The sequence below is a fragment of the Balearica regulorum genome, chromosome 8 (genome assembly GCF_011004875.1).
Source record: "Balearica regulorum gibbericeps isolate bBalReg1 chromosome 8, bBalReg1.pri, whole genome shotgun sequence".
In the NCBI taxonomy this organism is placed as follows: Eukaryota; Metazoa; Chordata; class Aves; order Gruiformes; family Gruidae; genus Balearica; species Balearica regulorum.
Window position 1 is genome coordinate 19,065,747 of NC_046191.1, and position 13,748 is coordinate 19,079,494.

Here is a 13,748-nt window from a genome sequence, read left to right on the forward strand (position 1 = left end):
TAGGAAAGATACTACTCAAGAACCATGCAACAGAAGTCCCAGTATAGAATGCCCTACAGCACTTCTACCTTGCAAAGCACAGCTTACAAAAACACTTCCTGATCCTAACAGGAAGTCTCAAGTTTGTAAATCCTTATGTCACATCTAGAGTGGGCAACAAAAAAAAGAGCTGGAAAGATCTAGGGTACAGCCAGAAACCTACGTCTTATTTGCTACGTACCATCCCATCATCATGTTAGGAACTAGATCACAAAATGCAAACCTATTTGTGTCTAATCAGCCTGACCACGAAGAAAGCGTTCTGTGCCCCAAATCTGAACACAATTTTAATTCTACATATGAGCGTACCCTCCCAGGTTTTTTTTGGTTTTTTTTTAAAGATAGCTAGAAATTGACTACGAAGACATTGACTTTCAGAATCTTCAAACAGAATTAGACATTCATTGCTTAAAGCATAGCAATACAAATCCTCATGCTTCGGTGTTTAGAGCCGCTCACTATCTGCCAGAGGTTCAAAAAGCAGACCACGTGAATTTACTTCTGAAGTTTGGAAGCTAGCTACAGCCTGTTAGCCAACAGACAAGCCTGCTCATGAACTGTAGTTCTTAAGTTCCTTATTAATAGTTACTGAAGAGAAAGTCTGATAGGTTTTGTACGTACCTGTATCATGCATTCAAACTGGTACATACAAAGGCCCAGTTCAGCCATGCTTGGTTTAAAGAGTTCTCGTAGTCTGTAATCTTGCATTAATTTAACAAACACACAGAATGCCTCTTCTTCTGGCATCTATATTAAAAATAAAAAAGCACAGTAAAAACTCTGGACAGATGTAAGTATATATCAGAGTAACTGCCTGGGAAGGTTTAGTTGGGTTTTGTGTGTGCATGTGCAGTGGGTTTTTTTTGTTTTGTTTTTTGGGGGTTTTTTTGGTTGTTGGTTTGGCTGGTTGTTTGTTTTTTTTTTTTAACGGATTTATAACCAACTACTGCAATGAACTTTTGTGTGTATTGAATTCTATCAAGTGATTTCTAAACTGAAATGGAGGTCTGCAAGTTTCTTATAATACATCCTACTTTGTCAGAAAAAAGGCAGCTTTAAGATTATCAAATCAACTGTGATGTTCCATTTGAACTCTGAGGAGGTTCATGTAATAGAACTGAAATGAGAAGTTCATTAATAGTTGAAACAACATTCACCAAAATAGCTTGCAAGTCTGCAATCCTACCTTAGCTCTGAGAAACAAATGTATTCTCCCACTCAAAGATAGTAACTTCTTGGCAAATAGAACCACAGAGAATAAATCTCATTTGATTTGCAGAGTAAACAGCTGTCCTTGCCAATTCCATTGTAACAAAACGACAAAGGAAAACTATTACAGGAATTCCCAATAAAGCACCACGATGCATCATGCGTTCTAGCAGGGATTTTAAGGTTCACATATTTTTAATATTGTGTTTACCTGCATAAGCAGTAATCCAACTATAAAAGCACTTCCTTGACAGTATCCAACTTCACGATCCACCAAAGAATAAGCCTGGGAAATAAAGTTTTAAAACTATCAACAATTAAAATCTCATTATCAATAAAAAGTAATCATCGTTCATGCTGTTATTTTGCTAATAATTTACTCTTCCTCTCCCAAATCCAGTGAGGACAGACACTCTATTCGGAAGTTTTAGTCAGATATTCTAATTACTACCTGCTGCTACGAGGAGTATGAACTCTGCTCTCTCATAGCCTACTCAGTTTTAGCTAAGGCATACCTGAAAAAAAATACACACACTTTTCAACTACAGCATCTTCATGTTAGAGTTATGGGAGTTACTGTGATTTGGAGACCTGCCAACTTTTCTGCTGAAACTACACTGAATGGAACAGTCTGTCTCAAAATTTAAGCTTTAGTACAATGAAGACAAAATAAGGCAAACAATCTTATGGTGGCACTCTTATTTTGTGCTTGGGCACTGTAACAACTGCACTTTAGCTTGTGTCTACCATTTACTGCTACCACTTGGAGGTTCAGAAGCACTTGAAAACCAAAGGCTAGTTCTGATTGATGGCATTCTTGCCTTGGTCACCAGTGGCTACTTTACTTCATGGCAGACTTTATTCCATTATGTTACCAGCAGTTAGCATGTGACTGTTTTAACACAAATTTAGTAAGTTTAAATCTCTCAACATAAAACCATTAACTATAGGAATACCATATTTGAAAGCTGTCTTTGAAACTGGAATGTAATTTGTTACTCCACTTCACATGAATGGTTTAAGTTTAAAAAACTTGAACACATAAAATTGATGCAAGTTCAGTATAGACAAAGCAAATTATTTTCCAGACTTTCCAAATGTGCACATTCCTACTGTTTTCCAGGGCCAAAATACTGACTTACCTTCATTACATTGAACAAGACCTCCTGTCCCAGGCTGTCTTTTTCTTTAAAAAAATCATGTTCAGGGTATGTTCTAGCAATGTCCCTTCTTATTAATTTCTCACAAGGAGATGTCATTTTCAAAAGCTCCGAATACTGATCCTTAATTGGCATGCTTTGAGCACTGCATAACAGTTGCCAAACAATTGCTCTGAAATGATGAGGTATCCCTTTTCGAACAAGCTCCTAAAGCATAAGAATAAGACAAATTCATTTATATTTCCTGAAAATATAAACATAAGCCTAAAGAACAAAACACTTCATGTTGAAGTTCCTCATAACTTCAGTGAATGTTTACATCATGTCACAAACCAATCATACAGTTTATGTGTAAACCTCAATTTTAGCCTGATATTGTCAGCTAACTAAAGCAAGGAGAGTCAGAATCACCTTTAGTGGCTAAATTAGCTAATGAAAGTAGTCCCCTATTCAGAGTAAGCTACTTCAAAAATGGAATATTCAAGAAAATTTTATACAAGAAGTCCCATGAGCCAGAATTTAATACAGTTATTTTTATATTTCACAAAAGATTACTGAAGATAACACCCTTAATTGTATTTTTAGTGATTGAGATATAAGAAATCACCAATTAAAAATTATTTCCAAGACAGGTAAATGATAGAAAGTAGAGCTAAGTGCAGCACAGCCAACTGCAACAAGAAATATCGCACAGTACTATCAGAAGTCACTTGACAAGTTGCATCTCATTTGTCTGGTATGCCACTATTTCCAAGTTCTTTTAAGTATTTAAGTGTAGTTTCAGACACTGGACCAAGAAAACATTAAGTTTACATCTACTGAATTACCTAAATTTACTTTATCTTCCCTGAAAAAAATCAGCTAGGTATCTGTGGTGGGTTGACCCTGGCTGGGGGCCAGGTGCCCACCAGAGCCACTCCATCACTCCCCTCCTTCATTAGACAGGGGAGAAAAGGCACAACGAAAAGCTTGTGGGTCGAGATAAGGACAGGGAGAGATCATTCTCTAATTATCATCACGAGCAAAACAGACTGAACTTAAAGAGGAAATTAATCTAATTTATTACTAAGCAAAACAGAGTAGAGGAATGAGAAATAAAATCAAATCTTAAAACACCTCCCCCCACCCCTCCCATCTTCCCGGGCTCAACTCCACTCCCAGCTTCAACCTCCGCCCCCCCCCAGCGGCACAGGGGGACGGGGAATGGGGGTTACGGTCAGTTCATCACGCGGTGTTTCTGCTGATTCTTCATCCTCAGGGGGAGGACTCCTCTCATTGTTCCCCTGCTCCAGCATGGAGTCCCTCTCACGGGAGACAGTCCTTCACGACCTTCAACATGAGTCTCTCCCACGGGCTACAGTCCTTCACAAACTGCTCCAGCGTGGGCCTCTCCCATGGGGTGCAGACCTTCAGGAGCAAACTGCTCCAGCGTGGGGTCCCCCATGGGGTCACAAGTCCTGCCAGCAAACCTGCTCTGGCATGGGCTCCTCTCTCCACAGGTCCACAGGTCCTGCCAGGAGCTTGCTCCAGCGTGGGCTTCCCACGGGCCACAGCCTCCTTCAGGAGCCTCCACCTGCTCCAGCATGGGGTGCTCCATGGGCTGCAGGTGGAATCTCTACACCCCCTCATCCTCCCTCCATGGGCTGCAGGGGGACAGCCTGCTTCACCATGGTCTTCACCACGGGCTGCAGGGGGATCTTGCTCCGGCACCTGGAGCACCTCCTCCCCCTCCTTCTTCACTGACCTTGGTGTCTGCAGATGTTCTTACATCTTCTCACTCCTCTCTCTGGCTGCAAAAGCTCTCTCTAACTGTTTTTTGTCTTTCTTAAATATGTTATCACAGAGGCGCTGATTGGCTTGGCCCTGGCCAGTGGCAGGTCTGTCTTGGAGCCGGCTGGCATTGGCTCTGTCAGACACAGGGGAAGCTTCTAGCAGCTTCTCACAGAAGCCACCCCTGTAGCCCCCCCGCTACCAAAACCTTGCCATGCAAACCCAACACAGTATCACACAATTCAAACCTTCCCAAGTCAATAAATCTAAAGAACCTGGTGCTTGTCTTTTCAGAAAGCACAAGCAGAACGTAGTCTTGTTGCTTGAGCTGAAAACTGAGAAAAAAGTATGAGTCGGGAAGTTTACAGACTGTCGTAGTGGTACTTTCTGAACTAGGATCAGTCTGACCTAGAAGATTGTCTCTTCAAGACAAGACAGTACCTTTAATAACTTTTTGTACCTTAAGAACTGTTATCAAATGTTCTTCTCCTAAAGGAGAGTTTCTTTCACTAGTATTTATTCTGAAGCCACAGTAATCTCCTATTCTGCAAGGCTTCCTCTTTTTCCTGTTTGTTCCAGTTATTTCTCCTACTTCTCCAAACTAAGATTAATGAACAGTGGTAACTTAAAGATTCCTGCTTTCAAGTTTTGTTTAAGTTTGAACTCTGCTGCTGCAGTTTTGCATCACTGACCTCAATTTTCTAACATCCCTAAGATCTCCAGCTTTCTTCAGAACCATCCCAGTAATGCCACTCCAATATCTGTCCCATCTACAACAAAGCCATGACGCCCTGTGTTATTTCCTAAAATATTTCCAAGACAACAACCCTAACACATCAGCTTTCCACATCTGCCTCTAGCTATCGATTGTCAGCAATGCACTATCAGATTGCAGATCAGCCATCCTAAAGCCTCGAGGGCTACTAATAAAAAACCCACTTGCTAATACCTTGTTGCTTTAAGTTACCATGCATCTGCTTGGCAAAATAACAGGGTTAATCCCCCCAAGAATCCTAAAGGAACAGCAGGAAAACACATCTATTAAGCAGCACTAAAAAGGTGCTATCCTACACAGTGTTATGCACACTGAAAAGCAGGAATTAAGTCATCCTTCAGAATCTCTCCATAAACAGGAAGTGTGTTCTGAAGTGGATCAAAAGACAGACGGATGGAGCACATCACCTATGCAGGAAGGTATACACACTTATGTCTAAAACTTAAATCTATCAGATATCTAATAACTTCCCAGACAAAAAGATACCTATGCTGCTAAAGTCATACCTACGGGCACAATCAGGAAATAGGTATGGATGCGCTGGTGTTCCATCGAAAATGCAGAATGACACAGTTCAGGCTGACTTTCCACAAAACAAAACAAAAAATATTGAGAATTATTTAACCAAAGGAAAAAACTCACTAGCAATATAATTAAATATTTACTGAAATTGCTCCCCAAGTTATACTTGGCTAGCTGTAAAAACAAGCTATACCCACAACACTTAAAGTGTTCAAATGCAGGCAGGTCAAGTGAACTTATCTACTTATAGCTACTTATTACCATCTCACTTGTGCTTTCTCTTCCCAGGTTCACGTGGCCTTTTGGGAACATCTTCCCAAAACCTGTTCTCCCTATGCAAGCAGGAAGTCTTGATTTAATCTTCTTCCCTTGTTTCCCCTCTCAAGTCATGTTTCTCTCTTTACAACTGCTTCACATAAAAGATGCTTTAACTTCAGCCCATTGTTCCGCCTTCCCACAACCTATTCATAGACACACATTTCAAACTGCTCAAAAGACCCTGAAATTTGTATTCTGCACATAAAACTACAGACTAGAGTCAGTAAAGAACCAAAGCAGAACAAACTTGCCTACAAACAAAAATCCCATGCTGCTGTGCTCACTGCCTCTGAAAGTGCAACATGTTTGAGTGTCCTAGATACTCTTTAGTTTGAATTTAAAGTGTAATCAAATTCCATGTTCTGTACATGTCCATGACTAACCCAGACTGGACACACACTGGTCAAAGCTTCTGCAATTCAGAATCTAGGAAGTAGGTGGTGTTCCCCTTAAGGTCATCCCTGGGGTCAACACACTTGGCATGCACAGAAACCTAACCTCATCAGAGCCTCGTACAGTAGAATTATCAGCTCTTCTAATAAAAATGCTTTAAAAAGACAGCTGCTCAGTGGGAAAATAATAGGGCATCTGATAGCTGGATGCGATGAAGGTGGTCTTCAGTAACTCTATTTTGAAAACATGAAGCAAATGTTCCCTGTATTCATGGGAATCTCTCAGAGGTAAACTGCAAGCATTAGTATTCAAGATACAGTAGAAGTACGTAGTTTTCAGTAAGAGACATTTGCTGGGCAAAACTGTTACCAAAGGCTGGTAGCAGTTACACAGGGAGCACTAAGTCTTAGGGATGGAAGTAGCTTCAGCTGGAAGCTTCTATTACATGTTTATCTAGAAAATAAATAAGGCCGACAGGAAGATAAAACAGTATCACTTATGACATTACAAATATATCCTAAAAATAGTGTCCAACTACTACCTTAACTTGCTTTTCTTTCTTTTTCCGTACATCTTCCCATTCATTCACAATTCTCCCCCACAGGATCCATGAGTCTTCTTCAAGATGGCTGAGATTGCTAGAAGCTGATGAACTAGATACTAGAGAAGACCCACTATTTCTTCTTGACCCATTTACTGACCGCAAGGATTTGCTATCTGTTTCCAAGAGTCTGCAAAGAAAGCACACAAAAAAATTTTGAGTTCTTCTAATCACAGGACCACACTATTGTTTGTTTACAAGTCAACTCTTCCAACCTCTTTACAAGGAATGCACCCAAAGGTTTCAGCAGAACAGTTTTTCCAACATCCATTTATACTAAATTTGAAGAGAACTGGTCAATGTTACTGTTTCTTCTGGAGATAAGTAATTCGCAAACAGAAGAACAGCTCACATTGCAGCCTTACAAGAAACGGATAAGAGTGTCACATCATGTATCAACAACACTAAGAAGTGAGATTGATAAAAGCATTTTGTGGTCTCATTAACTAGATCTTAATACATAAAGATATCAAATTCGAGAAAGTACAGAAGCACTGTAAGTACAATGCTCTTTTACACATTCATCAACTGGTGATTAACAGCCCTACAGGGAAGATGTTTTGTTTTGAGGAATAGCTACCAGCAAGAGGGCTTTGATTTTACTAGCAAAAAACCCCACAGTTGTCATGCATAAGACTGACAAAGAGAACCTAAAGAAGTTAAATATCCTCAGTGATAGTGTCAAATGTCCAAGTACTGCAAAGGAGATGGTAATGTTAAAGAAAAGAAAAAATTAGCCTCCTAGAAATCTGCCTGATTACACTTTTTTAATTCACAGCATATATACAGACTAATTAAAGCCTGGACCAATTTTAAAACACCTGACATTTGCTAACAACTGTTCACAAATCAACATGGTGTTATAAATGCACAGGAAAGTCTCAGACCTAAAGAATGAGGACCAGGCAACAAAAATGGTTAGTATAACTAATGAAAATGTAATTCAAGCCTGGAGGTCAGATGTGAGAACTTCTGGGGTTATCAGGGAGCAAGGTATACATAAAGACGTGCCAAGTGCTGGGCAAGCTGCTGAAGAAACTTCCCTGTTAGCTGGTTGCTATAGCCATCAATTTTGCAAGGAGTTGGGCATTCTGGGCAAAAAGGCATGCTTTGCTTATCCTCAGCTAATACAGAGCCCCATAAACAGGGGGAAGTTTTTTAGACCACGTTAGGTAAGAGCAAGAATTCAGACTAACTTAAAAATTGTTTTGCTATATCAAGAATTTCATCTGTGCTTTAATTTCCAAGAATTCCAACATATGTAAATCACAGTGATCTAGTTAAATAATTTCTCAATGCACCTGCACAAAAGCTAAACACCCCCCCCCCATCCCCCAGCATTTCAGCAAGGTCACATTAGGTTTTAGATATTTAAACTATAACCTGAGTTATACCATACCTGAGATTTGTACACAAATCTCAGCATATCTACAATTTTTAAGCTCTCTGCCATGATAGAGATTTATACTACCTTTCCCTGTCCCCAGCTTTCACCTACTGGTGTTTATGGAAGTTAGCAGAAAAAAAGTAATTTAATTCATGAAGACAAGAACTGTCTCTGCAGTAGTATTTTGTTTGAAAAAGGGTTAAATAGTAGTGCCTTTGAAAAAAGAAAAATGAAGCTTTTTCAAGGCAAATTTTAATTTAGCCCATATTAAGGGAATGCAGAAAATCTTGAAGAAAAAATAAATAAATCTGTCTTTAATGTTAGAAAGATGGCCTATACTGATCCATAATGAAAATTTATGGTTTGGAACTCCTGCCTGTCAGACAGTGCCTAAAGATCAAATTCAAAGTAATCACAGAGGAAAAAACACAGAATAAACAATATGATTATAAAAACAAGGTTCTAACTAGTCACTTTTCACAGCTTTCTAGAGAAGTTAAGCTAAGTTTCTGTAATTTGACCTTACCTGGGTAAATTCATTGTCCTTAGATTTGAAAATGGGAAGTTCTTTGTACAGTAAGTAGCAAGTTCTGTGGCATTTAGTCACTGTTTTCTTTCTCTTAAAACTTTTATAAATGATTTACTAATGCCAAACAGCTCCCCACCAGGACTCTGGACCGAGTGACCTCATTCTGAGGGGAGTTTCAGTATAATTGGATTACAAAACACTACAAAACATAGCTTGATACAATTTGAGTTCTTTCCATTTCTAGCCCTTTATATCAGTAAGGAGAATATGAATTAAAAGCCAACCATGAAGAGGAAACCTTTAAAAATATCTCACCAACAATTCTTCCAGCAAGCAGAAACAAGAATAGTTCCCTGTGTTCAGAGTACAATTCCTTATCAACAAAGTGCCACTGTGCTAAAATGCAGATTGAAACTGTTCTGAAACTACAGTGCACCCAGCGTAAGAGCATCAAATTTCCGTATTAAAGTGTAGTATCTCACAAGAAACAGTACACTTAATAGGATAGTCTCTAATTAGAATTCACACAGAAGACTACTGTGGAATTGAACAACAGGTTTGGCTAAAGCTAAATAAACTAGACAAGACTTAGTAGCTTATTTACTAAATGAAAAAAGCTGACTTGAAAAAGAACGGCTGGCCAGCCCAAGCTCACATTCTTCTTTCAACAAGCAAACTAGTCTAACTGCGGGGCTTAATGAAATGACTCTAGATGTAAAGACATTACACTAACACAGATAAGTGTTCCAAAGAACAGCTATTACTGCTTTTCAAATAAGAACTAGTCACTTAGTCATGAACAGAGCTGAATGCCTCAGATTAAATGCAAATTACCTTTCTTTAAAGCACTCTAACTCTTTTTTTCTTCATTTGATAAATTTTCATTTGCTACTAGCACAGCAAAAATTACATATAGCTCATCTTCAAAGGACAGACAATCCCATAGACCACAAGGAAGAGGTCCATTCTCAGTAAAGATCTAGACAGATAAAAGAAATTCCCTGTCAAGTTGTATTGTGATTAGACTGCAGAATATGAACAAGAGAGAAGACATGCCAGGGGACGCAATTGCATAAGCCCCTCCTCCTCCCAGTTACTCTTTTCCTCCACTGAAAGTTACTACCCTTGTAACTGAATCAGCAGAATAAAAAAAAACCCTGAGTACCTCAACTGCCTCAGGGCAAAGTCCAGCATGCTAGTAGAAGCAGGAACAGAAGCTCACTTGAGCTTAGCTATCAAACTCTGCACTTCACTACCACACAAGGGATAGCAGTCTTCAGTACGTTTCAAAGCCCTGCAGCTACCTGCTAAGTCTAAAACCTGTTTGGAGGACAAGTTCTCCTTTACAGTCAACCTCTCGTGAACTACCGAAACATACTTGTCAAATTTAACCAAATTTTGCAAGAGGCCAGATGACTTGGACATCCTGCCTCAAGAATGCAGCTAAGTACGGGTTCTGGAAATTCAGCATTAAGAAATCACATGGTCCAATTTTATTTCTTAGTGAGATTGCCAACTTGCAATCACTGTGTATGTCAAGAGCAACTGATAGTTCCATCTTGAACCGTAGATGGTGCAGATAAATATACACTCATGGAAAGGCTGCCAAGAAAATGATTACTTACTACACAAAAAAGCCAGGGTGAACAGAAAAGACTGATTAGGAATTTACTTTTCATGAAAGTAAGACACTATACATCTGCCACCATTAGCATAACAGCAAGATGCATCTACTGTTTCTTGCAAATAAAGATGGCTGAACGCTGTTCCATCTCTAAACAGAACAGGTTATACAATGGAAAGCAAGAATTGGGTAAAAGTGGAAAAAATAGAGAAAATGAAAATCAGGAATCTTTAACATTTCAAAAAGCTAATTGAAATTACAGTTTTGATCTAAGAAGGTGAGAAAGTTATATGACAGCTTCATGCCTGAGAAATTCCATTTTAAATACAGCTGGACTCGATCTTAAAGGTCTTTTTCAAACAAAAATCATTCTATGAAATTGGATACTGAAAATCACATGGCTCCTGTGTAAATTCTTAGGATTAGAGGCAGCTATAAACAGTCCTGTAAAACCACGAGAGAAAAAACATCTTTTAGAGTTCCACAAGAAAAGATTTTTTAAAAGCATAGCACAAGAACAGAAATTCTTAAACCTTGGGGCCTTGAAACTGAAATGTTGTGCCATGAAGCTTTACCTAAACCCCCTTTAACAGCCTCTGTGCTGAAATTGCAATAAACCAATTTTAGTCTCATTTCCATACTTCGAACACCAAGAAGCTTCCCATTCACCTGTTCTGTTCCTCAAGTTTAGCGAGTAATTCTAAGTCATCTGGACTCAGCTGTGTTGGTGAGGATGGTGATAACGCAGGTGTAGACAGAGTGGTAGAGGAGGATGTAGTGTGTAATGAGGCAGATGGACTTGCCACCTGACTGGCCATTTGACTGACGGTGTGCGATACAGTGTTCTTCACCCATGAGAGAGTAGAGCTCAGCTTTCCTGCAACCTTGTCTGTCGCCACCTGTGATGACAAAAAGAGGATGCAATAGTTGTCTTTTTTTAAATACTTTTTTCAGTAAACCTGCTGTCACTGAAGAGAGAAAAAAAATATATACAATATGTATGAAGTAACATTGAGATAATTTATTTCTCCAGAACACCCAAGGCTGTCAGAAGCAACACAAGCATCAACAGCAATGCAACGTTATAGAAGAAGTAACATGCAAGTAAGCTGCTAATCCACAAAGACAGACTCAGGAATTCCTGATGTATACTCACAGAGCTCATTTCTGCAGTACAGAAATACCACAGGATCCAGGATCAGCTCAGGCTTCCCATTACAAAAATAAATAGAAATAAAAGCTTATTTTAAAACATCTTGACAAACTAATAATGGCACAGAAACTGTAGAGAAATAGATATAGAAACAGTCAACTACTTCACTGATGGACACTGGAGCAGTACAAGTATATCAATGTAAACACTCCAGACCACCCACTGCTTACCTTTGTTAATCTCTACAGTGGCAGGACAGAGGAGCAGGAGCACCACATTTCTAATCTACACCAAAGCACAAGATCCTCTAGCATCTGCCAGTGTGCAGGATTTATGCCTGTGAATCTACAACAGCTCCTGAATGTATTGCATTAAAGGCCTCATGCTGCCAGCTCTTCTCCTTCCTCACTTTCTCTTCAGGTGTCCCCCCCCCCCCCCCCATAGTGTCCTTGACCCCCAATCCCACTGCCAGTGCCTGGACAATCCTGGGGTTTGACAGGGGTCCTGGAAGAAAAGTCAGAGGTGCTACTAGAGCAAAAGGGAGCTCTGAGCAGAGAGTCAGGAAAACTGTGGGTCCAGGAACGAGGAAGCTAACTGGGGCTGATCATAATCTGCCCCGGCGTTATTTTCTAATGAACCCCTCACTAGAGCTTCTTTCAGCAACTGAAAATGTAAGAGGCTTTGACCTCACTGAGTTGAATTCCTCCTCTGGATCAACTCAGAGAAAACCTAGATGCACCTTAAAGGAAGAGCTATTTGCCTGGCAAAAGGTTAAAACTTTTCAAAACCAAGGTCGAAGAAGAACTTCCTTTGAAGTGGTGCTGCTAGCAACTATCTATTTTGACCTTCACTGACCTCAAAACACTGAAGTGCTCAATGGTTGTCACAATTCTGCAGTACAGCCTACACAATAATTGCTAAAGACACTGAGCTACAGGAAAAAGAAATCCCTTATCAAGATCCTCTCATAGAATCTAATTAAAGCAGAATTTCAACTGGAAAAAGTAACTTCATCTCAGCACACCATGCATTTATGTGAAGCACAGTACATAGACTGACCGGTTGCTAAAGCGGGTGGTTTTATTCAGATACAAAGCACTTTTTTGTGAATCAAATCCAGTATTTTATTTCTGCATAGTATCAAAAGGAAGACACACTGTATGTCTTCAGAAAACAAGATGAACACTACAAGCGAAACACGGAACAGTGGTGCTCAATCTCCCACTTCCTCTCCACCAGCAACACGACACTTAAGAGCTCTCCTACAGGACTGCAGAGATGTTTCCAATTTCCATATTCTCAACATTCATTCTGGAAACTAACATATTTCCCCAGAAACCTTCAGATGCAGGGATACAAACCACAAGTGGGAACAGTAAGGTCCCAATCTAAGCATCAGAAAGGTTCCAGCTGGTTCTTATGTCACTGTTGGACAGGAAAGCTCAGGTATATCAATAGGTTTTTAAAAAAAAGCAAACAAAAAACCCAACAAAAAACCTCCATGATCTTTTAAAGATAATCTTTGAAAAAATCACTTCCAATACTAGCATTTGACACCATCTTTTATAGAAGAAAGGAACAAAAGTTACTAGAGGTTTCAAAATCGTAATACATGCATTAATATTTCACTCAGTGAATATCCTTTATTCTCTATTGCTATGAAAGAAGTTATTGCTGCTTCACTTTGAATAAAATAGCATGATGATAAAGGTAACTCATACATCTTGCTTAAGATTGATTATTTTCTCAAAGGCTTTAAACTGCTTAATATGTGACAAGTAATGCAACTATTCCAAAAATAAATGTTGGCAGAAACAGGGCCAATCTTAAGAACACAGCAACCATGACTGCCAGAGGCAGCAGGTTTTACGAGTCACCCATTCTAAGAATCTTACATATAAGTATTAGAAAAGCAGTGATTTTGAGTAATACCCTATGTGACAGAGGAAGAGAAACTCTACTTTGTAAAGAGATAAAAATTATAAAGTAACTAGGAAGACTTAAGGTGAAAAAGTAAATGCAAGCTGAGCCTGGCTTACATATTACAAGACTCCTACTCCACGTTAAGATAGCTGAAGCATGGGGTGGATGACAGAAATCAAGAAACTTACTAACATTCGTTCACCAACACATCACTAGGCATTAAAAAAATTAATGCAAAGGTTTGTGGAAACCAATTATGTGAAGAATATTAAGAGAAAGTATGGTCAAGAAAACCATGCAAGACAGCAGTTAAATCAGAACAAGGGGTCTAGCAACACTCCTGTT

The 13,748-nt window shown here is 39.3% G+C and overlaps 1 protein-coding gene across 7 annotated transcripts in view; it reads right to left on the minus strand.

The window, feature by feature from the left end:
* Positions 1 to 13,748, minus strand: part of EVI5 (ecotropic viral integration site 5) — an 82,780-nt gene that overhangs the window by 58,968 nt on the left and 10,064 nt on the right. For 3 of the 7 annotated variants that reach the window (XM_075759926.1, XM_075759925.1, XM_075759927.1), the window contains exons 1-6: positions 11,484 to 11,520; positions 10,997 to 11,226; positions 6,728 to 6,917; positions 2,391 to 2,615; positions 1,460 to 1,534; positions 661 to 786 (exon numbers count right to left, since the gene is read on the minus strand). In XM_075759926.1, coding sequence (XP_075616041.1) covers positions 661 to 786; positions 1,460 to 1,534; positions 2,391 to 2,615; positions 6,728 to 6,917; positions 10,997 to 11,226; positions 11,484 to 11,492 — 855 coding nt within the window. In that variant the 5' untranslated portion in view covers positions 11,493 to 11,520. Of the gene's footprint in view, positions 1 to 660; positions 787 to 1,459; positions 1,535 to 2,390; positions 2,616 to 6,727; positions 6,918 to 10,996; positions 11,227 to 11,483; positions 11,524 to 13,748 lie in introns of those variants that run through there. The other 4 variants (XM_075759929.1, XM_075759924.1, XM_075759923.1 and 1 more) reach the window with 4 other exon arrangements.